We start from the raw sequence: 27916 nt of genomic DNA, 5'->3' as shown, positions 1-27916 counted from the left end.
ATTCAGTGCTTGATGAATTGATTAAGAAGGGCTTGGTACTTATGTAAACAGGTGCCTGTGTTTAGATCTAGGATCCTAACATGTTACAGAGTCTCAAAAACACTGAGCAATTTTTCTTTAACTTTCCCTGAATTAATCCCAAATACAGACCTCTTTGTAACTCCGATTGTGCTCTTTGACTTTTTTTTTTAACATTTGCAATTTTTCAGTCCATTTGTACCTGCTAAAATTGATTCTATGTACTCCTGGTGAAAGAGATACTGTGATAAAGCATATTCTTTTCTTAAAATGGTTAGCCTTACCACCTTCAAGCATTCAGGAGTCATGAGGATGCACCCCTAATAGCTACATGTTAAATTGTGAGAACTGCAAAAGGAACAACTTTTTTTTTTTTTCCCTCTTTATTTTATTTGCCTCCTGGCATGGTTGCCACCAGAATACATATCTTAATGCAGGCTGAAAAAAGCTGCTTTCTAACCTTGCCTTGCAATTCTTAATTCATTTTGAACAAGGGGAGTTGGAAGAAGCATTCAGAAAGGTCTCCTAATTGGAGATCAGAGTTTAGACATCTCTTTCCATTTCATCAGCAACACTGAGACCGAGACAATCTACAAAATGCCATAGCTAAATATCCCACTTCTGGTAGCACTGAAGTGAAGGGTTTTAAACAGTTAGCATTCAGTGGCCTCAGCTTTTAAAATAAGAACCAAACGCAGGTTTCAAAACATGGAGAATTTTGTGTTCTACAAAGCTGGTCTGTTTTTTCCTTGATGTATCACCTGATCACCTCTCCCTCTAAATCTTGCAAAACCCAAGGTACCTCTTGCAGCTGTGACTTTTCTGCTTCCCATTTTTGCTTAGGAGGCTGCTGGTTGAGGACCAAGCATTCTGGAGCTGGCCAGGAATTTCTGGATGAAATGTTGGGAGCTTGGTTTTTTTTTTTTTTTACATTCCATAAATATGGACTTATCAAAAGCAAAACTTAACATATAAAGAAGCCAGACTTCTTGCTGCAGCAGCCTAGTTCTGCATCTAGGCTGGGAGTCTGTGAGCTGGGAGTTGATGTGGTGTCGAAGGCAGACCAGGAGGCAGAATAATGGGTTTGCAGCTTTGGGAGCTCTTTGCTGGGATCTTCTTCAGGGATCCTGAAAATTTCATCCTGGGGTCTATATGCTCAAGCCCTGAAAATCCCTTCCTGTGTAGATCAGCCCCTAAATCTGGAGAAGAGGTGTTTGCCTAGCTGGATATTTAAGGTGTCAGGATATGCTTCTGCGTGGCCAGAATGCACTGTGATAGACAGATGCGATTCTGTGCATGTAAAAAGTGCTGGTTGTGGATGTGGGCCTGCATGTGTGTTTATGGATATGTGTTTATATATACATATATACGTATCTTTCTCGTTTCTTTTCCCCTCATACTTATGTAGGTAGCAAAGACAAAGAAAGAAGGGTGAATTCTTAGCCAGGCTCCCCGCAGAGCCTGTGTACACATATATATTAACCAGCCAATTTGTGCACATACGTGGTGGTCCATGCTTTGCAGATAAACAAGCCTGTGTTGCCTGCACACGTGCTGCTAACCCAAGCGCTCATGAAAGTGTTAGTTCTGGCTAGTTGAAGGCAGCATGGAGGGTGCAGACGTGCTTCAGTGTGGAAACAGATACTGGAGCACTGGAGCACCCCATGCAAAGCGGAGGCAGAGAGCCAGGGTCTCCCTGCATGGACCCACTGGAGTCCAAGGACTTGAGATGAAGCCTCAGGCTGCAGTGTTTCCATGCACTAATACATGTTTAATAATTAATTAGCTTTGTGTTTTGTGCTGGCCTAGAGGAAAGGATGTTTGTTTGCAAAAGTAATCCTATATTATGGAAATAGAAAAACCTCTTAGAAATGGAAGGTACAATGTAAGTTTTTTGAGGAAACCAAGAGCTTTAATTTTCTAGATTTCACTCTTGCAATTTTGTATTACTAAGATAAGAAAAAGTAAATTCCATGCAAATGCTAATTGTGCAACTACTGAGATTTCAATAGGTCATCTCACCACAACAGCGAATGCTTCAGTTTCCAAGAGATAGTCTGAGCCGATGTGTTTAAATTGGGGGGAAGAAGCAATTGACTAGCAGGAAGAGTTTGATCCTGCTGTGGGAAGGCACACTGCTGGGTGGTGATGGAGAGCTCCCTTTTCCAGAAAAGCCCTGGAAGAAAGTAACTGGGGAGACACAGGGAGAGCAGCCATCTGCTTTTGGCAGGACCCTTGTCAGCTCTGTGCAGGTGGAATCCAGGCGTACCACGGGGCACATACTAGGAAGTCCCATTTGCTCCTATTTACTCTCAAGAGAAATGTTAGTGGAATTAAATAAGAGTTTTTCTGTGCTAGGAGAGCGTTTGCCTCAGATATTTTTTTTCAAAATGATGCTTTTTTGGTTTGGGTTTTTTTTTATTTTGCATTCTGCCTTGGATGCAGAAGTAGCCTCAGGAGCAAATGCTATAACTGGCTAACTCAAAACAAAAAAAATCTGTTACTTAAACGTACTTGCTTATGCATGTGAAAGCTGTAAACTATGAACAAGAAGAAGAATGTAAACCACAGGCTCAAGTACCTCCTTAATCCAGTTTCTGTAGAGCTGCTTCTCTACCAGAGATTCAAACTGACTGCTTGTTGGCGGTGAGTGTTCTGTTTGAGGTATAAAATAATTACCATGTCAGATTTTCATAGCATTTATTATTTGAGTGTAAAACAAGAAGGTCAGACTCCCCTACTATAGATCTCTGCTGTAATTGCTCTATTACTGTTTTGAATACATCATGTAGTTCTGTTTCTTGACAAAACATGCACATTAAACCTTACCTTTACAGATAAGTTTTGTTTTGTTTGCTGAGCTACAGCTCAATAAACACAAAGATACAAAATTCTAGCTATTTATAAAGATGCCTGCATTTATAATTATGTTTATTCCATATTGCTTGAACTTATTGGCGAAATTGAACATGTGGTAGAGACCCAGGAAATGTGCTGTGAGTAAATCTTTTTTCACTTGTTTTTCTGATGCTGCAGCCCAACTGGGGATGTGCGGTTATTTGTTTTCATTTAAATTATATTTAGTTTGCTGGTGTGAAGGAGAAAAGTAGAAAACATACAAAGAAGTGAACAGCATTTGCAGGATGCAGTGATCCCAGCACATCAGAACTGAACATGGTGTGTACTAGCCTATCTCCTGCAGTCTAGCCCTGAGTGCCTGCCTGATGAAAGCTTGTTGTGGTGTGGTATGAAGCTACCAGGGACAGCTTTCTGCTCCGAGAAGTAGCTCTAGGTCTGAGGGGCTTACGCAGCTGAAGAGCATCAGAGCTCAAAGTGTGGATGCTGGCGGGTGCCGCCTGCTCCTTTCTTCCACCTTGCCAAAACTAGTGGAGTGGGAACAGCTCACGCAGGCTCCTCGCTGCTAGAGGCTGCCAGCACACCACCAGACCAGACCAGATCCAGCCTCCCTGGCCAACAGTTTTAGGATGGCATGACACCACGGAAACCAGAAGTGGCCCCCTGACCTGTTTGCTAGAGCCCCTGCTCCGGACAGTACTTGAGAGGTGGGGGAACCACCAGCAGAGCAGCCACAAGTTCTTTGTGGACATTTTGTGGCAGGAAACCACTTGTGGCTCTGTACCATGTCTCCTAACCCTGGTGATGCTCCTTTTCCTACTCTTCTGAAATCCCTTCAAAGTATTGCATGTAGTGACTTCAGCTTCCCAGGTTATTTCTCTCCTTTGTACGCCTCCGTGTAGAAGAATCATAATGGTGTGTGGAGATTTCTGTGCCATGCAAATGAAGTTCAGGATTTGTGCCAGGAGAGGCAGGATTAATGTATAGGAAACAGATCTCTGGCTTTGTTTCCTTCACTTCAAGTCTGCCAGTTCCTTAGCTATTTCGGACCTGCACTATGGAATTTATAGTCAAAGGTGTTATTTTAATATCAGCACTAGGTAAACAAAGTTCATTAGTAGGGTATCACCATCCTGCTGTCAGTCTGGGATCTCCTTCCTTCTGCCCAGATAGCTTTCTTGTAGATGACTTTCAGGCTATTTCTGGACTCTGCAACATACGGATAGATTAATTGCCTGTATGTGTTTGAACTTTGGGATCCCATATGTTGTGGCTCTGTCTGGGGCCCTATTTGAAGCTCTCATTCCTCTGAGTAGGTTTTCCATGTGTTGAGAGCAGTCTGAGAGCCATTTCTAAGAGCCAGTGTGGATATCTGTTGCTATTACCTGGAGCAAAGTTGAATTTGTCCCCAGACCTGAGGTTGTAGAGCTGTGTAGCAAAAGGATAACTGTTTTTGTAACAGTACCTTGTCTTGAAGACTTGGGTTTTGGTATCAGGCCAGATGGACAGATCCTATTGCCGTGCCTACAACCAGACCCAGATGGTTTAGGTTACTACGAATGAGTTAGAGCATTTTGTTTCTAGCTTGGGAGTCAAATCCAGATTAAAACTCTAGACCAAAATAAATTGTCAATTCACTCCCAGCTCAAAGTGCTTCCATTTAAGAACCTGTGGCATCCTTGGCATTTATTAGCAGGCAAATGGTGCCAGAGACTTACTGTGCTGCTAGGCTTGGCTCCTTCAGAAAAGCACTGAGGTGCATTGTGGGGTGCTTGAATTTGTTATCCTTTAGAAGAATCAGCCCTTGTGTGAAGGTGGAAGATAGCCTTCTATCCTTCTCACAAAATATGACAGGTGACAAGATGTAACACCCTACCCACTCTTAGAAAACTTTTACTGCTGTAACTGTACCGATGTAGTTAAAATGGGAAAACAAACCCAACTGCAGTGCTGTTACTATCAGTGTAGGAGTGCTAACATCTTTAACTCATTCCACATCAGAATAGTATTAGTAGAAATTTTGCTTAAACTAGAGCTTTTACCAGTAAGACCACGCTGATCTAAAAAAAAACAAAACCAAAACCAAACCAACAACAAAAAGGGGGGAAAAAAAAAAGCATCAGACTTCCTGGAATAGTTGTACTGGTAATACTTTATAGTGTAGCTAAGGAGAAGTTTGCATGGAACCCTTTCCCTCATCCATCTATGGAATTATTCCAATTAAAATTAATCCATGCAACTCAAGTTTCAAATGCTTGTAGTAAAGTACTTACAAAGTAGTTGCTGAAACATATGTAGAATTTATTTGGTAGATAGTTTCAGTTAAAGTCCTCAGAAACGTCCGTGCTCATGGAAAATGCCGTGAGGTGGAAATCAAGCCAAAATGCTAAAATGAATGATAAATTCTGCCAGCTCTTCTTAAAATACTATGCCTGGGAAACTCTCCTGGGCAGTTCCAGTCCATAGCATGGGTAGCTAGTTTCTGTGAGAGCTGTAGTAACAAATTCAGTGCTGTAGATCTAAAATTTACCTTTGTCCTGTAATGCTATCCTTGTTGTCAGAAACCCTGTTCTTTTTTAATTTTTCTTTCAACTTTTTCGAATAATTAAATGGGTCAGGTCTCTACAGGGTGCTGGCTGCATGGCAGTTATAAATACTGCAGTGAGCAGCCCAGAGCTTCCATCCATCACTGGCCTCTGGTGGGAGGAAGCCGAACTGCTCGACAATTTGTCAAAGACAGGATTTCTCTAAGTAACCTGAAGCAGTCTGGTGTGTTGCTCTTGTTGTAAATCAAGGCGAGCTCTACATTTAACTCTCAAGTTTATTGAAAAAGCTAACCCTATACTACTGAAATGGAGATTTAATTTCAGCTCAGTGGTCCTGGGCCATGCTTTGGGACAGAGAGCGCTGTCTGAGAGAGAGAATTCAGTGTTGTGTTGTGTTGTGTGAAATTCTGCATGGCCACCACGCACAGTTTATCAGCCAGCATGAAATCCGATTTGGTGATTGGTTTATGACAGTAGCTCAGCAGTCTTAACTCGACTGAACATTCGCTGTGTTCAGCAAGTAGCGGGAGCTTGGACCTAAAAAAGGAAACTACAAGCTAGCCCAGTCTTACCATTTATACACTGGGATTATAAACAAATAAATTAGGTAGTGATAGCTCTAGTTTGCTCACTCAAGGAGTGAACTGGGATGTAATGTTCTTTGTCATGTATTATCTACCTTCTCAAACAAAACTTTTGTGTAAATGTTACATTCTTAACTTCTTTGTCCACAGAAAGCAAATGGAAAGAGCGACCTCAGTGTTTACATCAAACCAGTCGGCAAGTGTGTCCCAGATACTCATGACTGAACTAGATTATTTACTTACCTGATGAGTAAAATGGTAGTATGTCAGAGCTGCTTTCTCCTGGAGTATACAACCAAACTGTGAAAACCTGAAACCCAACAAATATGTATTAAATTATTATTATTAAGTAGAGAAACTGGTACTGATATATCACACTAGAGCCAAACAGGTAAATCTCTTTCTTGTATGGGTAGTAAAAGAGGCGGGATATAGCCTCCCTTCTCCTGATGACAGAGGATCCTCCTTTCTCCCTACTTATTCTTTCTGAAACCCCAGTGAAACGAAGGAGTGTGATTCTGACATCCACTCTATGGGTGAGCACTGTCTTTGCCACCTGCTGTGCAACACTGAGTGCAGCAGAAGCTTCTGTTTAAGGTTTTTAGCTGCAGCCAAGATATGGTGAATTAGCTATAACCGTGACTGGTGGATTCCCATTGGTCCCACAGGGACCTTATGCTTCCCTGTGTCGATTAATTTTAGAACTCTGTTTCAACTGAATTTAGTGATTTAGAAGTTACTCTGAACGAGTTGTAAAGTGGAACTGTCAATTCTGAATTTGGGTGAGGTAGTATCAAAAATCACAACTGGAACACATTTGCAGTTTTGGAAAAGTTGGTTGTTAATGTTGGTGGAATGATGGTTGTGGATCAGGACATCATCTGAAGTTTGGTCTTCACACCATTTCCATCTGTTAATTTTTACATTACTGTTTAAACCCCAAAACTTAACAGGCAAATGTACTTTTCTTCTCTTAACTGTAAAACCATTCTATTTCTCCTACAACTTAGATATAGTTCAGAATAAAACCCAGACAGAGCAGCAAGTGGATTTTTTTCTTCTTTCTTCTGATGGGGATTAAAGCATTCAATTTCATTCTGTAAAATCCCTTTTTTCCCCTTCTAACTGAACATATTTTATTCACATTAAATATATTGTACTTTGGTAGGGAAACCAGTATTCCAGGCTCTAAAGGCTGAAACATGCTGAGTGATTAATTAAAAACCTTCATTTGCCTTGCTTGACAGATGTAATAAAAGCAAGATAACATATCAGCACACACTGGATTGGCCACAGTTTCTGCCGGCAATAAACTTCTGCCATTTATTAATTGGTAGTAACAAACAGTAAAAAGACTTATTTCACAGCTGCCTGAAAGGTCAATGAGGTAGGCCCTGGGAGGAAGGGGAAGAGGTGGTGGTGCTATTTTCTTTCCTTTCTCATCATTATTGCTAACATTGAGGCAGATTTGGGTTATCCTTTTTCTTCCATCTAATACGGAGCTCTTGAGCCCACTCAGAGTAGTTAGTCTCTGTTGTGAAGTGACACTCGTACTGTTGTGTACTGGAGCCAAGAGGAGCTCTCTCCAATTCATGATGGTGTAAGTAATGGCAGAATTTGCCTCTGACCTGGTCTTGTAATAGTGGGGATTAAAGTCCATGACTTTCTCTTAGCAGTCAAGCAACTTTACAAAAATACGTAAAACAGCAGTGTCCCAATCTCTTTTCCTTGGCTCCACTGAAAATGTTTTTCTTAAAGCTTTCTTGCCCTGCTCATCTCAAGCCTACTATTTTAAGTTTAAAAAAAAAGGGAGGGGGGGCAACATTGTGCCGCCCTGTACATTAATGTCACAGTTTTGCTTCTAATTGTTACCCATCAGCTTCTCTTCCATAAAGCACATATTTTTTCTGGGAATTGACTGCTTCTGGAAGACTTGTTCAGTGTGGTCTAATAACAGAAACATCCCTGTGAAGCACTTTCTGTCAATCGGCTATTGCTTGGCAGCCTAGCATTAAACAGACATGGAGAAAAAAGGAAAGAATAAAGGTTTTGAATAGAAAGAGAGCTACAAATCTTCCTCAAGTGTTGGTAAGGGCTAGCATCTTTGCATTAGTGCCATTCACCTTTTCTGTGCTTTCTTGAGTAGCTCTTGTCAGTAACCAACTAATTTTGGTCTGAGCTGCTTTTATAACACTACTTCATTAGAGCTTGAGTTCATGACGTTGCTTTTAGGCGCTACGTTAGCTGAACACTTGCACACATGTTTATGTCCTACGCACTTTGCTACATGGACGTAGATTTTAAAAATAATGCTGAAGTGCTCTGCTGAAATGTCAATGAGTAGCCATGTCTTGCCCCCTCTCCATCCTTGAAATATAAGGACCAGTAATTTGTGGCTGGGGCACGCTACATCTTAATGCTGTTTTAAAAATAGCAAACTTTATCTCATGCCTTTTATCTCAGTGTTTTTAAAGATGATGTGACACCAGGTTCCTGTGTGACAATAGTAGTCAGCCTGTTTGGTTATGTGCTTAAAAGGAGAGATGGGTTGTAGATCAGGAGCGAGGCAAAGCAGCCTTTGTTAGCAGCGCTAGTTGCTGTTGGCGGTATTGATCCAGCTCAGTTAGAAATATACCATGGTCACTTAAATTTGCAGACTGTAACTAAATCAAGCTATTTCTTATAATATGAGTTTTCCCTAAGGCAGATGTACTGATATGAAGATGAGATTTCCATCATGTATTATTTAAACATATTAAAATATTTACCAAATATTTGTTGCTAAAGAGGTACCTGATTGCATACATATGTATTATATGTGTAGATACACCCATTAATATGTGTTTACAGTGGCACTTGGCATTTCATAGTTATAGTTTTATAGCACAGTCTATAGTGCTGTGCAAACATTAATTAAATGAATCCCATCAATAAATAAAATAAGTAAACAAGTACTTATTAGACTATGCCATTTTACATGCAAGGCAACTGAAACAAGAATATAACAGCTGTAATTGCCTGAGGTTCTCCTCATATTAGGAGGCACTGGGGTTACCCAGCATCTCTGAAGAACACACTCTCAGATCATTGGCCAGGGCTAAGCTGCAAGTATTATTTAGGATACAGCTGAAACTCATGTCCTGTGAGTTTTAGTCCTGGCTCTGTCCTACAGCAGAGAGGGAAGGAGCAAATTAAATGGTCCTGGATAGAATGATCTTGGCAAGAAGATTATTTGAGGTGTGAAAATTTTCACAGAGTATTATCATCTTGGGAGATGCTTTGAAAACACGGAAGAATGTTGAAAGAGTGGCAGGATACCCAGAGGAGCCCCATTGTTCCAAGCAGGAGACAGGCACTTACAGCAAAAGTTCTGTTCACCTTTAGTAATAAAATGTAGAACTAGCAAAACCACTTTTGGGGTCCCATCCTTTTTTCCCCTGTATTCTTAAAGCATTGACTGTCACAGGCTAAATGAACTACAGTGGATTAACTGGGTCAAGCACTGACCATCTTTCTGGCTGTGATGTCATTTACACTGCACAGTTGAGAAGCAGTTCCTTAAAGTTGCTACTAACATGAGCAAGTTAGGAAAGTTAGGTCGAGGGGCAAGTACCCCTAAAGAATGTCTGGAGTCTAATTTCTGTTTGTCTTTTCCTGGTTTTTGGGAGGCTTTTGGGGTTTTCTTGGTTGCGTTTGGTTTGGGTTTTTTAAACAGAATGAGTAAAATTCTCCCAAATTGTGGAAAAAATTCGTTTTATGCTACTGATACCTGTTTTAAGAAAATTTAATTGATTCAACTTCTGATGGAATTGTATTTACTTTATTATTCTGAATTATGTGTATGTTTATCTGTTGTGTATGGTTGTTATGGAGCTGCGTAGCTGAATGATTAGAGGGGGCTGTCTCATTTTCCCAGTAGCCATTTGTTGCTACTAAAAATGACAACGTGACTGTTAGATGTTCACAGTGACTTTTCTGGGTGCTGAGCTCCAGGATTACTCAGGGCTTGGCTGAGGTGCTCTTCTTGCAGGATCCTCCACATCTATGTAAGAGGAGATAATGATGATTGCTAAGCCTTCACTTCAGGCTGTCAGCCAAACAGTAACAATCACCTATTCCAGGTAAGGACGATCTGGATTAATCCAGACAGTCCAATGCGAGTGCTAGTGTGTAAGCAAGAACATTACCCTCTTCTTCAGATCTGGAAAGTATCCTGCTTTCAACAGTGCATGTGGTTGAATCGATAATGGGTTTTATGATTACTGGGGAGTAACAGATGAAACTCTCTAAAATGCACAGATCCATTCACATAAACTAGAATAACTTTTAAAAGCCTCAAATGGCTTCTCCAATTCACCGATAAAACTATCAGCAAGTCCACAGTCTTGTCACTGATCACTTACATGACTGTTACCTGCTTGCCCTTCAGTGACAAACTTAACAGCAATATAAATACAGTAAAACATTAAACCTGTATGATTCATTCAATTGCAAATCAAATTCCAAATATTGCAAACTTGAAACCAAACCAATGGAGCAATGTTTTGTAAGCGCTTGGAAGCACTATGTGTGATAATGTAAGAACAAAACTGATGAGAAAATGAGAACTAGACATTTAACATCAGAATTGATCTACCTGAATGTGGGCAGCTGTGCTCCTCTTACAGTCTTTGGCATGAAAGAGGTGCTCCTGGGGCTCAGCTCTGCTCATTTTAATGTGGCCACCTAAAACAAATTAGATGAATCATGGTCTGGAAGTGCCTCTTTTTTTTTTTCCATGAATTGTATGGGGAGCTCAGATGAATTCCACATGGACAGACTGGACATGCAAGTGTAACAGCAGTCCACAACTGGTTCCATTTCTTCCATTTACTTCCCTTTATTTACTAAGCCCCTCATGTCCAGCTGTTGGGAAGACTGTTTAACCTTGTGGTTGCTGCATGCAGGAGGGACTAGACAAAAGGCTTTGTTTTATCCTTTTGGATAAAATAAAATCCAAAGGTATATATTCTGCAAAGTCTTTGGAAATCACATTTGACTTTACACTGTTTCTAGAGGAAAAGACAGATCACTGTGGAGGTGAGGGAACCTTTCAGAAACCATTGGAAACTACTTCTGCTAGCTTGAGAAAGACTTAATAGAACTTTTTAAGAAAGGTTGCCATGTTCTTACAGGATAACCAATATCCTAAATAACAATAACAGATAGCCTTGTTACCATGTGTATTACAATATTTCCATTGACTTCTGGATCTCTCAATCAAGTAGTTACAATCCTTTCTTATTACCACCACCTGTTGCTGATTCCCTTATGAGGTGGTGGGTTATGTATATGAAACAGAGCTGAAAACATATGTAAGTATCTAAGTCAGGCATTTCTGAATTATTTTGTAGGAGAAATATACTGTGTGTTAATCAGTTGATTTCACAAGAATCATGTTCTGATGATGTTTTAATATGAGATTTATATTTTGGGAGTGTTAAAGCTATGGCTAACACCTCCACCTGCCAGATTTGCCAAGATAAGCAGATTAGGCTTTGGCGGAGGCAGCTAAATAAGACACAGGTGCAATGAGAAACAAGCCAGGAAGACTGACTCATAACACTCAGACCTGGACCTGGCTGTGCTAGTCTTCAGGGCTGTTTGGAGCTTGTGTGGATCCTCATGCTGAGTCTTCAGAGTAATTGTAGCACACTAATGAGAAAGCGTGAAATCCTTGCTTGGGGCTGTGGGGACACAGTGGACTGGATTTCATGTTGGGTAAGCTCTAGCACAGCTTTAGTTCTCTGTGCTATTTCACATTTCTCCACCAACGTTTGAATTAATCCTTTCTTGTTCGCGCTTTGTTCTGTGTTATTTCAGTGCCTGGGGCTGCCTGTGTTTCTAGCTGGCTCTACTCTTACATGGCCCTTGTCGCTATAGTGAGTGAGTGCCTTTGACTGCAGACTTGGCTCCCATCTGTGTATTTAAAAGTAAAACGATTTCTAATGCTAATTGGGGTGAGGGAAAATGAGAGAAAGGGAGTTTAAAAATTCATATTGAATATTTATAAGCATCCTCAGTGCATTTGGTGAAACTGGGATGAAAAGGTTTCTAAAAGGTTTCTAATTTCTGCTGGGAGGCACTTTGTTGTGCTTCAGCTATAATGGCAACTGAAGGAGTGAGGCCTGTGGGGCCCATGAAGGCTCCAAATACATTTGCTTGTGCCAGCTTTAGGTCATATTTTCCGTTGGTGTAATTACTGAGCAGTAATGGGATGAAAGAGCTCACCTGTGCAGATTTATGGCCCCTTTTAAAGTCAGGAGCTGTGCTTGGGCTCTGTGGGGGAGAGATGTTTTGTATTATACTTTAAAAAAAAATTTTAAAAAATCCTTAATTTGGGGGATGGGTATTGTTTTTTTCCTTGGAGCAGACAAAGGGTTTCTTTAGCACCAGTGTTTGAACCCTTGCGTGGCTGGCCATGTATTCATACTAACAAGGAGCCCTGAGGAGGGTCTTTGTCATCCTGGCTGGATGAGGGCTTTCTGTGAATCTCGTTCACTGATGGATCCATTTATGCTGATTTTGGTGACAATCAAAGAAGGCGACCCTGGCATAACTTGTTATAAATCATCTTTTCCTTGTATTTTTAAATAATTTTGCTCAAAAGAAAGTTGTTACGGACTGTTGTCTCAATTGGTAACTCGTGAAAGGAACGTTAACAATAGATTCAAGTAAGTTGGTTTTAGAATATTACAGTATCGGGGAGAAATCAGTGGAAATAATGCGCAAAAGCTAGCAGTGTACTGTAGGGATGCTGCATTACATGATACAGCATGAAAGGTGGCATGGGAAGACTGGGCAGAGATCAGTCCCGTTAAAATAGGATGGGGCAATCCAATCTGTTCTTAAGCTTTCTATGGGCACCATAATTTGCTTGTGAGATGTACGTAGATAGACCCCTGAAGTGACTCAGTAAAATTTAATGTTGAAGATGAGGAGTCAGTAAAACCTAAGCATGGGAACCAAGGTTCCTCTTTGTTTTTGTGTTGCATTTGTCACCTCTTAAAACTAGTGACAGGCTGTGAATGCTGGACCTCTCACTGAGAGGCAGGTAAAGTACTGATGCCACTGGCAGCTTTATTGAACTGTTCAAAAATTTATTTTTTTTTTTTAGCATTTTTTGCTGCTTTATAATACCTTTGCTACAGATAGGCTTTTCTGGTCACAATGCTGATGCTTTTACGGTTGTTTTCAATGTTAGCTCTGCCCAAGGTGGCTCCAGTGCTGCTGTTTTAGAATGAGGAAGAGTATCTGAATGTAGTCTTTCTGTGGCTTCTTTTCTTTAAACACTGCACCATTTTGCAGCTGATATTGATGTCCTTTTGTCATGGTTTAACCCCAGCCAGCAACTAAGCACCACGCAACGACTCACTCGCTCCCCCCCACCCAGTGGGATGGGGGAGAGAATTGGAAGGAAAAAAGGTAAAACTCATGGGTTGAGATAAAAACAGTTTAAGAGAACAGAAAGGAAGAAACTATTTTATTTTTCCCCAGTAATTTTATACAAATATTGCAAGTAACAAAATGCCTGTAATTCCTGAGATTCTCAGAGTCCTACTTTGTATTGGACCATATTTATACATCAAGGCAATAGTAGACCCTTTTCTAACTCTAAATAATCCTCCTCACTTGAATATTCAAGTGCTTTTCAGTAATTAGTTTTGTTACATAATTGCTAATTTTTCTCTGAGGGCAGGAAGCTTTGCTTCTATCTTACAGAAAGAACCTGAGCCACCAGGCTGAGGGCATTATTTCTCCGTGTTACATGCAGAGCCTGCTGCTGCTGAAATAGGAATTTTACTCAAATACGATTCCAGCTTTACAACGAGAATATTACAGGGCAGTACAGGAGCCCTTCTGTTTTCATTTCACTTCATTACATGCACTGTTCATTTTGCTATTTGCTGTTTTTCGCTAGCTCCAAATCAGAGTAGACCTCCTGGAGAAGCTAATAGCAGGAATGTAAACCCTGCTGGGAGCTACCTGTGTCCTGCCGTTTGGTTGCTGCAGAGGAGTTACTGACTCAGTAGCAGGAGTTCATCAAAACCGGAGCACTTCAGTGGTTGCTTGTGGTATTCATAGATCTCAATGCAAAATCCTCATCAAAGGGTGCAACATTTTAGGCCCTTTGCTGGCGTCTGACTTCTCCTGTCTGTACGTTCATTAATTTTAAGGATTTACTGAAGAGTTTAGAATCTTCCTGTAAATTGCTTGGTTTCTGCTATTAATTATTCACAATCCATGATGTTTGACGATGTCATATTTGATGTATTGCCTCACTTAGCTGCCTTCCTCTCTGTCCCCCTGCCGAGTTTCATTGAATGAGTGTGGAAACCATATGAACTGTAAAATATCCGAGTTCCTCAAAGATTACTGGGATATCTGTGGAAGGAGTGGAATAGTCTCTGTCAAACTTATTCATGATTTTGTCCATAAATCTGATCATTGTTGTACTAACTGTAATGGCTTTTGCTTATGGTCAGGCTTTAAAAGTTTACTATATAATATATTGCTTCATTCTAAGTGGCACTAGAAACTAACCCTACACAGAAAATGAACGTGTTACATATTTCCAGATATCTTCAAAATTGCTGAGAATCTTCCTTAATGGAAGAACATCAAGATCAATATTTGACTGGAATTGATTTGAATGCTTGATAGTGAGATAAAAAGAAGGAAAACAGCCTGATTTCACTGAGAGAATTAGAGGGGTAATTGGACCACAGCTTGCGATGGATGGTAATGGTTAACATGGCAAGATGGATTTCAAGCTGTAACTGATATGACTATTTAGATTTTTTTTCCCTGCATATTTTTGAGGCATAGAGTAACGTATCTGACACGGGGGAAGGGCTGTTTCTTGGACAGTCAGATCTATTGCCAAACTCTGGATTTTGGAAATACCTGATTACCTAGTTGGTAAAGATGTCAGGTATAGGCTTTTTTTAAGCATAAATCTGCTGTTTAAAAAATGACCTAAACCCAGACAGAATTTGAGCCTCAAGAGCTGCAGCTCTGAGGATGAATATGAAGCATAGAAGACTCCTGTGGCCACTGTCATGAGCTTTCATAGTCTCATTTCTCCTTCTGCCTGAGCTGTTGTATTCTTCACATGGGTATGGAGCTGATGCAAAACATTCTGATTATTTGCCCAGAAAAGCTTTCCAGTCAGCCCTGCAAATCAGCTCCAAGGAACCATAATGATTTTGATGAAATCTCCTTAACCTTTTTATATACACTTAAGAAGAGGTCTCTTTATCAGAACAGAATGCTTTGATTTTTTTTTTTTAAGTTACTTTGCATTTATGCGTTATATATCATACACAATGGAATTTAAGAAATGAAAATAAAATACTTTGATTTCATTGATATTAAATGTTTCAATTAACATAAAAAAGGACTTTGTAGAAAAAAAAAATAAAACCTCACATACTCATTTTTGGAATGTGACCAAATTTTAAACTTTCAGAATTAACTGTGAATCTTCCATTTCCACACTGTTCCACATGTATGCCAAAATATATTTGCAGAACTCCACCAGGTATAGTGATAGATTTAATGAAACAGGAGATAATTTCATAGAAGAAAAATTATATTTGTGAACTGTATATACCTGTATACAGGAAAAGAATCTGTTTTATGGCAGCAAGATCCCGCTACCCTTATTCAGCCCAGGTTTTCACAATGAATATTCTGTCTAGATGTCTGTCTCAGTTTTTCAGTAAAGAACTTTGAGCTCCTGCTAAGAGGTTTACGTTATCATGTAGTATGGATAATAAAAAGGAGAGGAACAGCACTGTCACGGCTGTTCTGGAATATCTCTTTTAAGTAGTTATTTTACATGCAGGGTAGTCTAACCTTTGAAGTTGAAATGTTCATAACATTAACATATAACTTCCCAACAAGAGCCCATTTTTTTTCAACTTTTACAAAGAGAAGCTTAGTTTAAAAATATGCAGTTACTTGCTTAGCTTTAAACATTCAACCAGGATCTCCCTATTAAGTTGGAATGGGGAAAAAGCTGTAGAATTTGAGATGCAAATGGAACTTTCTAATTGACTGCTGGACGTGGGATGCTGTTCTCCTAACACCATGTCTTTTAGCCTTCTCAAAGCTAAATGTCTACTAGCCTTCCGGTCACTTTTTGCCAATCCTGCAGAGAGAGATGCATTTAATAACAGACATATGTTTTCCTTCCCTGGCACCTGCCTTGGGTGGGGCTGGAAAGCCCTCAGGAGGTGTTTTCTTGCTGCCTAAATGTCTTAGTAAAGCTGTACAAGACTGTTCCCACCTGGACACTGTGAGCTGGCTGTTTTCTTAATATTCTTTGTATGTTCCATTTGCTGGTGTTCAGAAGAAATTCCAAATATATTTTTCGGAGAGTGGAAATCACTCTGCTTGCTGCCTTACTGCTTACGGCATCAGCTCAGGTGCGTTATAATGGCTCAGAAAAGCACTTGTGTAACACCTTATTGCTGAAGGATGGTATGGTTTGTGGTAGTTTCAGATAATTTGCGGCTCATTTTGTTCTTTTATTATGGCTTTTTCAGGAAGTAGGAAATAATCCTGATGTGGTTTGGGAAGCCCTTCAGAAATATTGGCACTGTTGACCTTAAACATAAGGTGAAAATAGTACCAAGTGTATACTAGTGAAGTTACGCATTGTAAACCCATAGCAAATAACTTTAATGCTGCTGGGCACGCTTTTCAAAAGTAACTTAGAAGTGACATTCTCAAAAGTGATTTGGGCCCTTTGGCGTAGCTCTTAACAAGTTGTGTTGTGGATTCCTGAGTCACTTCACAGGTGAAAATTTTCCATGTCATCCTTATTAGCAGCCAGTAGCTCCATGATGTTTTTTTCTTTCTCTCTTTTCCTCAGCTCCCTTTTTTAGATACTGGATACTTCTTTTATCACAATGGTATTGCCAAGGCCAGGAGAAGACGTAGTCTTCAACACAAGCTTCACTTGGAAAAGGATTCCAGGGTAAGTGTTTCATCTTTATGTGTACCTAACATTTTCTTTGTGACACACACTATTTTTTATGAGATTGGGGTGATGATCAAATATGTAGTTATGGCTACAGTTTTTTCCCCCATGCTAGTTTCAAGCTTGGTGACTGCTGTATGCACACGCCTCCCAAACAGCCTCATCTTTTATTTTTATTTCACTGCTACAAATACTCTTACATCCTCTGAGGTGTATCCTCTCTCCAGTAAGACTCAGTGATGCCATAGTCTCCAGGACATCTCAGTGCACTCTTGTCGCTGTACTGTGGGGAGGGGCCATCCAGGGTACATCTCATCATCGTCCTCCTCCATGCATCCTGCTAGTCCATAGGTCATCCAGCCCAGAATACCTCGTGGTGTGAATGGTGGCATTTTTTCTGCAGTCACGCTGGGACTTTTTCTCAGAGAATAGTGTACGCACCAGATGCTAAAAGAGTGTATGCTGTCAAACTTCAGTATTTCTTTTAGAGGCTCTTCCTCACAGTCTGGTGTTCTCAGTTTTCAGAATCATAAACCCCTCAGAGAGGAGGGAAAGGCCCCTTTTGCAGAAGGCTATGAGCTGGCACTAGCAAATTCTTTTTTCTTTTCTTCAGAGTTTTTACACCAGTATAATAGTGGGCTGGAGTGGGGCCAGGTAGCACAAAAAGTGTATTTACTGCCCAAAGAAAGTAGATAAGCCTGAGGAATGATATCATGACAGCAAATAGATTATTTTTTAATCCTTCAGTAGGATTTAAACTCTCTGCACTGTGAGCAAAAAAGAGGGGGAACAGTTTTGTTCCAGACAGCATTTTATTGCCAGATATTATATGGTATTGGAACACCTATGAAAATGAAAAATTGAGTAGGAAGAAAAGAAAAATAGGTTAAATAAGATCATAATTGTTGTTGTGACACCAGAACAAGCAAGGTCTGAATTCCCAGCTTAACTTTCCTACTTCTGCAGAAATTTGAAGTGGTTCTGGGCCCAGGTCCAACTGGGATGTACATGGTTGGTAGCTCCTGTGACTGGGAGCCATGTGAGTGAACCACACAGGTTCCAGGTGCTGCCTGCCCCATCACTTCATCCTGAGATGCTGAGACCTGAATGCTGGCAGGTTCCCTGGGGCTGCTGCTGGTCTTCCAGTGCTGTAATGTACCTCTTCCTGGCCCCCTTCTCTAAAGCTGGTACCAGGTACAGGTGAGGGCCTATGAGGAAGAGACCCATTCAACCTGCCTTGAATAGAAATTATCAGGCTTCCCTCGTTTTGTTTAGCAAGCAGGGATCAGAAAGTAAACCACTGAGAAACCATCTACAATTAGTGAGTACTAAGCAAACGTCCCGAGAGAGGTGTCTTTAATTTCCCTGAACCACCCAATCTTGTTCAAAGCCATTTCAGAAAAAGCATACAACTAAGCGAGTACGTTGCAAACTAGTGACTGAGTACAGTCATTGTGCAGGTGACTCTACTGGAAATAAATATTTCTGTAAGCCTCTGAAAATTTTACAATTATCTATGATATTTGTATGAATCCACCAACTCTCACTGCAGCCTCGTATTACATGGCTGAGCACTCATGTACTAATTCCAGACTGGCTCTTGCATTGGCTACCTCTAGACTAGGTGTCTGCAGCGCGATCAGGAACAGCTTAAATGAATCTACCTTCTAGTTTGGAGATGTTCTCTTTTGCAGTCATCTGATATTTGTGGTCTCTAGAGTCTTAGTTGGCTTCTGTCACGTGCAATAAAATCTCGTTTTTGCTGTTAATCTCCACTTCTTCCTGGTGCTGCATACCAATGGCTCAGCTCTCCTTGGCTCCCTCTGATCTCAGGGAATAAAGCCCTGTGTTTAAATAACTAAGAATATCTCCCATGTGAGGAAAAGGATGATCCTGGGTGTATCCTGACCTGCATCCTGACCTCATGGGTTACACTGGGGGATGGAAGAGGGGTGGAAGCAACATTTCATTTCCACATGTAACATGATATTTTCTCATCTAGACCTCCTACTTACTCTGTCCTGTTGGGTAGTCCTTGAGCTTTTATGATAAATACCATATACGTCGGTTGCTTTTTGTGATACAGTTTGAGAGCAATTAAAATCATTACTCTTATTTACCTTCTTTCTTTTATACATGGAGTTTGGAGAAGTCATTAAAATTCCTGTCATATTTGCGTATAAGTGGAAACATGAGTTGTGTTGACAGTACTTAATTTCAAACTCCAAAAATAATTTCTAAATTTAATGGCAGCTTTCTAGATCATTTACATTCAATTTAACTTAGCAACAAATGTCAGCACTGTCATGGTTAATACGTTAATGCATGAAGCCAAGAATAAAATGTTCCTGTTGTCAGGCTAGCCAGGAAGCAAACTTCCACCACAGGGCCTTACAAATCTCTCGGGAACCATTATGGTAAATGCTGTAGTTGCTTCGCCCTACCCAAATATTGTGAGAAAGTGGGCTGCAGTTATTCTGTATACGTTTCACTTTTAAGGAGATTACAATTCCTAGCTAATTTTAATTATTAGTTGAAAAACAGCACAGATGTTCACTCAATTAATTAATGTTCTTTAATCAAGTAAATCCCTTGAGGACCCATGTCAGTTTTTCAAGAGTCTGGGGACATAGATGGCAGAGCACTATGCAAACAGGTTACTGCATCATTTTCATGCTTTGCATGTCTTTTAACATGCTCGAAAAAGCTTTGTTCTGTAAAATTCACTCAGTGTTTTTACCAAAATAATTTGGAGATATGCTAAACTTATACAGTGGTTCTGTGATAAACATCATCACTGTCAAGGGGGTGGGAATGGAGCATTATTAAGATGCCTTCCTAGAGATCCAGCAAGAACTGAATCTTTGTTCTGAAGAACAACCTCACATACAATGGATTTGACGTTATTTAATACATTAGTGTGGCTGAAGCCTGCAGCAGTGCTGGCAGCAGGTGAAGGCATATGTTATAGTGTCATATAGTGTGTTGTGCTATTGAACTATTCAAGAAAAAAGTGCAGGTGCATGAAGCACTGTGGCTTTTGCTGTCACTACAGTCCTCCCAGGGATCCTCACTGTCAGGATGGCAAATGCCACAGTGAATTGAACTGCTTCAAATGGAGACTGTTTAGTTATTTAAATTACGTTCTCTGAGTTACAGAGAACCTTCCAGGAGAGGTTTGCTGAGAAACAACTCTTTTGTGTCAGTTGCAAATTTCCATGATTTCCAGGTGCACTTGTATTTTGTTATTTTACAGTATGTACCTTTGGTGCCAAATAGATTTGGGGGGTGGGGGTGGGAGAAAGTCCCTTAAACATTTCTGCATCTTAAAGCTGGAATTTTTAATGAGATAAGACATAGCAGCAAGATATCCAGCATCCTCCATGCAAAATTGCATTTTTGTCTGCCTTGATCTGTTAATTGCTTTAGCTGAAATTTCTCAGACCAAAAGGTCAGCTATTAGGCTTGTTTGCCTTGGGAAACTTCACTTAAGTAGCTGCTGTACTTTGCCCTGGAGCTGCAGGCAGGGAGGCAGTGCTTGCCATGATCCGTGGGTGCACACAGCTGGGAGGAAACTGCAGGGTGACAGCAGGGGCAAGGGCCCCGACCAACCAACATAAAGCCAATGAGGGCCAGAGCAGGGTGGGACCAGACATCATCATGAAGGTGTGGAGAGAATAAGTGGGACAGGCTGGAACGAGAGCCCAGAGTCAGAAAAAAAAGGTTGAGTGATTTGGTCATGGAGCCAGCCCATGAGCTTAGGAGGAGGTGGAGAAGCACAGGGGTAGATTGGAGAGACTGGAAACAAGGTGTCCACATCAACATCAAGCATGCTGCCTCCTGAGTGCAACTTCAGAGCAAGGTGACCTTTTCCAAGGGAGGCTTCCCTGCAAGCAAGGGGAAATACAGCTTCTGTAAGAGCAAACTTCAGTTTTAATTATGAGGAACAGTGGTATATGTTATCAGCGTGAGTGCTCTGGCAAAGTAAATCTGAAATACAGAGATACTTCATACTGTTTTGTTTGTTAGGTTTCCTGTCTCTGGAAGTACAGTAGAGGCAGGATGGGAAGCAGAGACCTTTCCTGCTCCACCATAGCTAAAAGAAAATCATGGGATTTGCTTCATTTTGATTTTCAAAACTGACTTAGATTCTGGCCTTCTGTGGAGAGTCTCAGCTGTTTTATTAATAAATGTTTTGAAAAGTGGACAAATAAGTAAAGGAAAGAAAAAATGCATGGTCGTTAAGTTATGTTTCAGAGCAATACTTTTGTATTTTTGCTGTTGTTGGGTATTTTCTGTTAGTAAATAGTCTTCCACTGAAGAGCAAGAGTTGAAACACAGTTTGTTCTCTCAAAGATTATTTTGCTTTCTTTCAAGTTTTAGATAAAACCATTTTCCTCCCACACAGTCTCTCCTGTCAGACAGCTGCCAAGGTTAATCCACTCAAGAAAGAGGCTTTAATATACAGAGAAGAGCTGAGTCCCATTACTGATATCTATATGCAAGTGCATCTCTGTTGGTGTTGGGGGAATAAATATATACATGCGGCGGGGGAAGGTGAAATGAGAATCTTCCACTGAGAGTGAGTGAGTTTGGCACTTAGATGATGACTTCTTTGGAGATAAACATCCCAGTGATGGCAATCGTTACGTTGCAGAAAGGGACTGGAGAGGGAGACTTGGTTGATACCCGTGCTGGTACAGGAGTCTGGGGAGGGCAGATGCGCAACTTCTTCAAGGCATAGTCTCTAGGTGCCCATGGTTAACAGTACTCCCAAACTGCTTGTGTCATGGGACAAGGGAAGAAAAGGGGGCTGTAAATGGAGAGGATGAAAGCTTTTAATTAAATAAATCAAAATCTTCCATATCCTTCCTTGCCTCAGATCTCTCCCATGCCCCCTTAACATGACTGGCTTGTGGTTGGACTGTTGCAACCTGTGAAGGCAGAAGTGCCCTGTGATACCAGGCAGGGGGTTGCCAAGTGCTGCTGGAGCCAGGTATTTCATCCATGGTCACCTTTAACAGGGGCAAGGAGGGCCAGTAGGTTGGGAAAACCACTGCTGCTTAACAAGCAGCAGCCCTTAGCAATGGCAGTGCAATGTAAGTCAACTTGCAATGCCCTTTCTGGCAGCATTAATGACAGGCTTGAGATGGGTTAAAGTTGGAGTCTTTTGCCTCACTCCCTTAGATGCAAGTTCAGATCTTCCCCTTTGCAAAAATGAAAATCTTCCTGATAAGATCAGGAGTACCCAGTTTTCCAGCGAGTCGACTGCAGTGACCTGGGGATGCAGGGAGTAGGAGCCATTGTAGCTTTCCTTGCAGATTCGGTCAGATCTCTGTAATTGTTGTGGAGGCGTACGTAACCTGTTCCTCCAGCCTTCTGGTACTGGAGACACGCAATTCTGTCCCTGGAACGTAGCAACAGGAGCAATTTACAGGTGGGGTATTTTTTTTAAATTAAAATGGCTATATTTGGCATCTTTACTCCTGCTCTATGCCCCACATCTTGATTTCTCAGCTTCCTGACCAGTGCTGGTAACTTTTGTTCCCTGGTAAGTTTATGATCAAAGCTTGGAAGGTATCCCAAGATGCCTCTGCCCTCTCAGAAGAAAGCTGGCTCGCTCCCAAAAGTGAAGGGGTGGCAATACCAAAGTCCATCCCATAGGAAAGGGCCAGCACTTGACCTGTGCACTGTTGTAATCCTGTTGTCAACTCCCTTTGCAGGTAGAGGGATAAATTTCCATGCAGTTCACCACAGTAGTGCCCCCAGATCTATACAAAACTTTAAACTTCTGTCGGAATAAACGTTGTATAAAGTGAATGTAGTGCCTAAGACTTGCTACCCAGTCTCAAATCTTAAGGGGAGGCTTCAGGTCCCCCGGCCAGTTCTCTGCCATATGGGGAGGTATGGATGTGTGTGTTAGGATGGAGAGACAGGAGAAAATGGCAGGATAAAAAGCCCTTCATGTTTTCAACTGTTTTATGTAAATTCGTGCTGCACGTGGTAGGGGTGACACACTTCCCAGTGAAGCTTATTTAGAGTTTTGCCCTAATATATGCTGTCATGGGGCTGGCATGCTGGTAGGATTATGCCCACAAAAAGTTTGGAGCTGCCATCAATTTTATGGGACTATAGGGCAGCTTTACATGAGCATTGGTGTTATCCTTTTGGAAGGAAATGGAACATTAAGTAATAAAAGCTCAGCTTAAGTACCTGTAATAAATATTGAACAGCCAAGGAAAACTCATTAGAGGAAATGTCTTCTTTCCAATACTGAAAAGAAAAACCAGCCACCCTCAAACCTACACACTGTTGGTTGAAGCTGCATTGCCAGCTTGTCTTCAGTTCTTGCTTGGTGAACGTTTTTGTCATCAATCATCCTGACAAAATGAAGCATATTGTGCAGAAAACAGGCAGTGTCTTCTGTGAATGGATCCCTGGTTTACCTGTTTGTGGTGTAAGTTGTCTTATGTTTTATCCAGTGTATTTGAGGAAGGGGTTCCAAGAGTCTGTTCTGGTTCACAGAGGGAAACCTGTTCTTGTGTTAATAACTTTTTCAGTTGATACCATCTTGAACTATATTTGTTTTGCTTTCCCGTACAGCTCAGGGCCCTTTTCAAAGATTTTGTATTTCTAATTCATAATGAAGCCAGTTGGCAAGCATTATAAGAAAAAAAACGATTTTCTTGAGGAAACTCTAGTCAGCTGTGTGTATTAGATCATCTGATAATTGATCTGGTGTATGTCTTATTACTGAGATAATTGTAACACTTAAATGAAGCATTTTGCTTTTATGATATTTAGACTGTTTGCAGATATTGGTGGATGCTTATTTAAATGTACAGGTTCATGACTGGGGTTATCTGAGAAGATGAAAAGGAAGAAGCAGCAGAGGTTACAGCACAGTGTCAGATGTAAAAAAGTCAGATGCAAAAGTCAGATGTAGTTAGTCAGTTCATGGGAAGGGTGAATTCAGCCTGCACTTCAGACCTGGAAAGAGAATGGATCATACAGCTAGTAGGACAAAGATAAGTAATTGTAGGAAATACATTACTTGTTTTGTATGATCTTTGTAGCTCCAAACAAGGTATCAACAGGGCTGCAAAGAGGAGATTTAGGTGTCTGATAAATGAGGAAAAAAGTTTTCCCACTACTTTGCCCCTCTTGCACTGCTGACAGAAGTAAGGCGGTACTGCTGTGCCTCTGGAGTACAGAAGATAAACTAGTCTTTAGGCCATGACATTGTGTTTATGATAATGTCAAAAGAAAGAAGTTGGAAATTCAGTGAAGTAGCAAGTTTGGTTCATGACTCTACTATACACATAGCATGGCTGTTGTCACTGCAAATAATGATTGCTAAATTCCCTGTGATTGCTTTTTGAAAACTGAATCTGAGGGAGTCCTCCTACTTCTTATTGTCTCTGGCCTTTGTAGACTCTATACCTGCCCAGTAAGGGTTGATGGAGATTAACTGCTTACAGAAAGCCCTCTCCAGCTACGTTTTGCATACTTGAGCAACAGTGACTCCAACAGTAAAGTGCTTAGCTGCTCCTTAACTGAGATATCACAATTATTGCATAAGTCAGTTTCTATAATAAGAATAAAAAGAACTCTCTGATATAAAAAATAATGAGGTCTAGAGTAATTCGGATAGTTAAGCTGTCACTTAGGTTGACACAGTAGTCCCCTTCACTGCAGAGTATGTTAAGCATATGCTGAAGAACTTCCCAGTTTCTAAGTTTGAATTCCTGGTATTAAGTGTGGCATTTCTGGCTTGTATTTGGACTGTGTATGTATATTGTAATTGTGACGTACATTACAGTTCTAATGTAAAATATCACAACGCTACTGAGTATGGAGTATTAAATATTTCAAATAATTTGCTACTGGAGCAAATGCAGTTATATCCAGCACGATATAAAAACTAAGCCGAATTGATCTATTATTTCTATTTGTAACTAGAAAGACAGCTTCAGGGAGCAAAAAAAAAACCAAAAAACAAACCCAATCCATCAACAGCAGCATTAAAGAATGTTAGAAATCTTATATAGCTGTATTATATGAAAGAGCACCATTAGCTGCACATAATAAAATAACAGACTATCAAAATGACATCAAACTTAAACATACATGTGTCTTTTATGGAAATAATGTATAACTAAAATTACAGGGTAAGCTAAAACTATTTTTATTAGAAAAAAAATACATTAATGTACTGGAAAGTAATAGACTGATAAGTGAAGACGATGCTGTGCAGATTCACATAGAATTTTCCAAAAAATAAAAGTACTGACACACTGCAGTCCTGGTGCCACCAGGGGCTGTGGAGTCCACATGGTTAGTGGTTTTAAGACAAGGATAGACAGTGATCGTAACTGACTCAGGTGTGGCTGATTCCTCCACGGGGCCATGGGATGGTTTAGATGACCTCTTGAAGTTGCTTCCAGTCACGTATTATATAATTCTCATATCGCTGAACGTGATACTTGGGGTAAGGTGGGGTAAGCCAATAAAATGAGCTTTATACCTCAGAAATACTTGTAACCATGTGGAAGTTCAGTAATTTTACAAAAACCTGTTGAGATAGCTGACCACATTCAGCCTGCACCCTGCTACCTGTAAATTGCTGAACTGGCATTAGTTAAGTTTCTGCTTTATTGTTGATGTCTGTTCTCTTGACTGCAACATTGCTCCGCAGTCTCTCTCTGCTTTTTCCTGTTTCCCTCTTGTTTCCTGCCTGATGAATAGAGTCTCTGTTTTGTGGAGCAGGCCTTGCCTTTGTTATTTGTCTGTGCAATTTCCAGCCTTGAATCTCAGTAGGGTCTGTTTAATATTATAATACAAGCAGTGGTGAGAATATATGGTTTACGGTTTTTTGTTAGTAGGATGTTGAGAAGAATGGACAGTGTGAGCCAGTGACTTTGGATTAACATGGAACCTAGTGTGCTGCACAAGTTTGCTTTGGTTTTGAATAAGAAATGTAGTGCTTTGATGTGCTGAGCTGGCAGTCACTGAAGGTCGTGAATATCTTGGCATTCACTGGATCAGGAATCGGTGGACGTAATGTTGGTGATAATCATTCCTTTCTGCCTTGGGAAACTCAAGCCAGCTGCAGCCTGCATTGGTGAGATGAAGGAAAGCCTTCTCTGGGCTGTCATCTCCTGGACCCGCATGGTGACCCTTTCCCTTCCTCTTTCCAGTTCAGGACAGCTGGGGTTGACTTGGAAGAGTCAGTCATAGCCTGGGAGCACTTGTGCTTGATGATGGCAAAATATGTGGGGGTTCAAAAGTGCTCTCCCTTTCCAAGTTACCAGTATTAGAGCTATGATAGAAGCCAGGCTGCTGTGTGTAAGCCCATCTTCAGGGTTAACTTCACTTTCAGTTTAGAAACCATGGGTATTCAGCTATACTTACTTGTTTTCAATACAAATAAATTGTATGCTAGAGAAACTTCCTCAGGAACAATGCAAGACATTTTGGAGTCTACTTCCTTTTGGCAAATCTCTAAGCCTTACAGAAAATTTGGAGACTGGAAAACTGCCCTTGTGTTAAACCCTTTTGAAAGATTGGAAATATATTGGTTGACATATACTTTGGGAAGAATATAGAATTAGTTAAAATATTGTACCTGATAGTATACGATGCCTGTGTATTTTAGACTGTGACATGGTAGATTTAGAATGAAACAACGTAGATTTATAACAGTTTATTTCTATTCTTTCTTGACTTCAGAAAATCAGCTGTTAAAACAGTGACTATGTTTCTTGTGTGTACAGTTAGATGACCAGAACCATTTACTGTATATGACATTGGCAATAAATAAAAGGCGTTGTAGCTAACGGTATACAGTTAAATCAATAACAACAGAAGACTGGAGCATTTTTTGGTGTAGTTTTCTGGGGAATCTAAGCATGCTGTGCCAGGGCTTGCGTCACAGGGCTGTGACGTTACAAAACTCCACCACCTTTCTACTAGAGACTCAAGCTAAAAGAATAGAGATAATGGCATATGTTACTATATCATACAATAAATGTATTATGTAGTGCATCCACTCATGCCATTTGACATAGTTTACTGTTGTTTAAAATTTGAGGAGTGTTTTCTTTGTCAACAGCATTTTGGTCTATGGGTTTATTGCAATCTGTTCCAAAACACTGTTGCTACAAGCATTCTGTGTTTCAGGATCTTCAATGTGCGTATGCAATATCTTAAGTATAATATTAATTTTTTTTAGCCACCAACTCAACAGCCCAGAAGCCAACAAGGAGTTATAAATACATCTGTTAAATCATTGCTTGTATGCATGATGTGTTCCATGAATACAAAAAGGGGCTTACAAAGGTCAGAGAAAGTTGATTGCAGTATTCGGAGATACAATGGAAAGGAATTAAAGGTTTAAATTTAAATTATTTCTGAATAGTTTTCTGCAGTGATTATTTGATACTGCATTGGAACATGGCATTGCAGCAAAATGGGTACCTCTAACAGCTGCGAATAGCCAATAGTAATTAAAATGCTAATATGTAAGTCATGGGTGGGTGAAGTTGAATAATGCTTCTTGGCCTTGTAAACTTCCATACAGAGGGGGAGAACAGGGTCGGGTAGAATAAAACATTGTGGAGAGACTAAGAAATACCTTAACATCTTCATGGTACATATTTTTCCTAATTAGTTGTATAGTATCAGTTCCATATGATCATAAATGGACTCTGGTCAGTGTTATAGACGCTCGTGACAAATTGGAGGAGCCAATTTGTATTAAATAAAAGATCGAATTTATTAGCAAGTGATAAAAGAGCAAAACAGCGCTGGGCGGCCGGGGAGACAGTGCTCCGCCACAAGCTCGCACCCAAACAGGGGAAGAGCCTCTTTATTTATACAGT

The 27916-nt window shown here is 40.5% G+C and overlaps 1 protein-coding gene across 1 annotated transcript in view; it reads left to right on the top strand.

Annotated features, from left to right (window-relative positions):
• PCSK2 (proprotein convertase subtilisin/kexin type 2) overlaps nt 1-27916 on the top strand; it is a 114501-nt gene that overhangs the window by 3476 nt on the left and 83109 nt on the right. The window contains exon 2 of the mRNA XM_030021976.2: nt 16926-17030. Within this exon, the coding sequence (XP_029877836.1) occupies nt 16926-17030 (105 nt within the window). The remainder of the gene's footprint in view (nt 1-16925; nt 17031-27916) is intronic.

This window comes from Aquila chrysaetos, chromosome 8, assembly GCF_900496995.4.
Source record: "Aquila chrysaetos chrysaetos chromosome 8, bAquChr1.4, whole genome shotgun sequence".
In the NCBI taxonomy this organism is placed as follows: domain Eukaryota; kingdom Metazoa; phylum Chordata; class Aves; order Accipitriformes; family Accipitridae; genus Aquila; species Aquila chrysaetos.
Note: the sequence above shows the minus strand (reverse complement) of the source record. Positions and strands in the feature narration are given on the sequence as shown.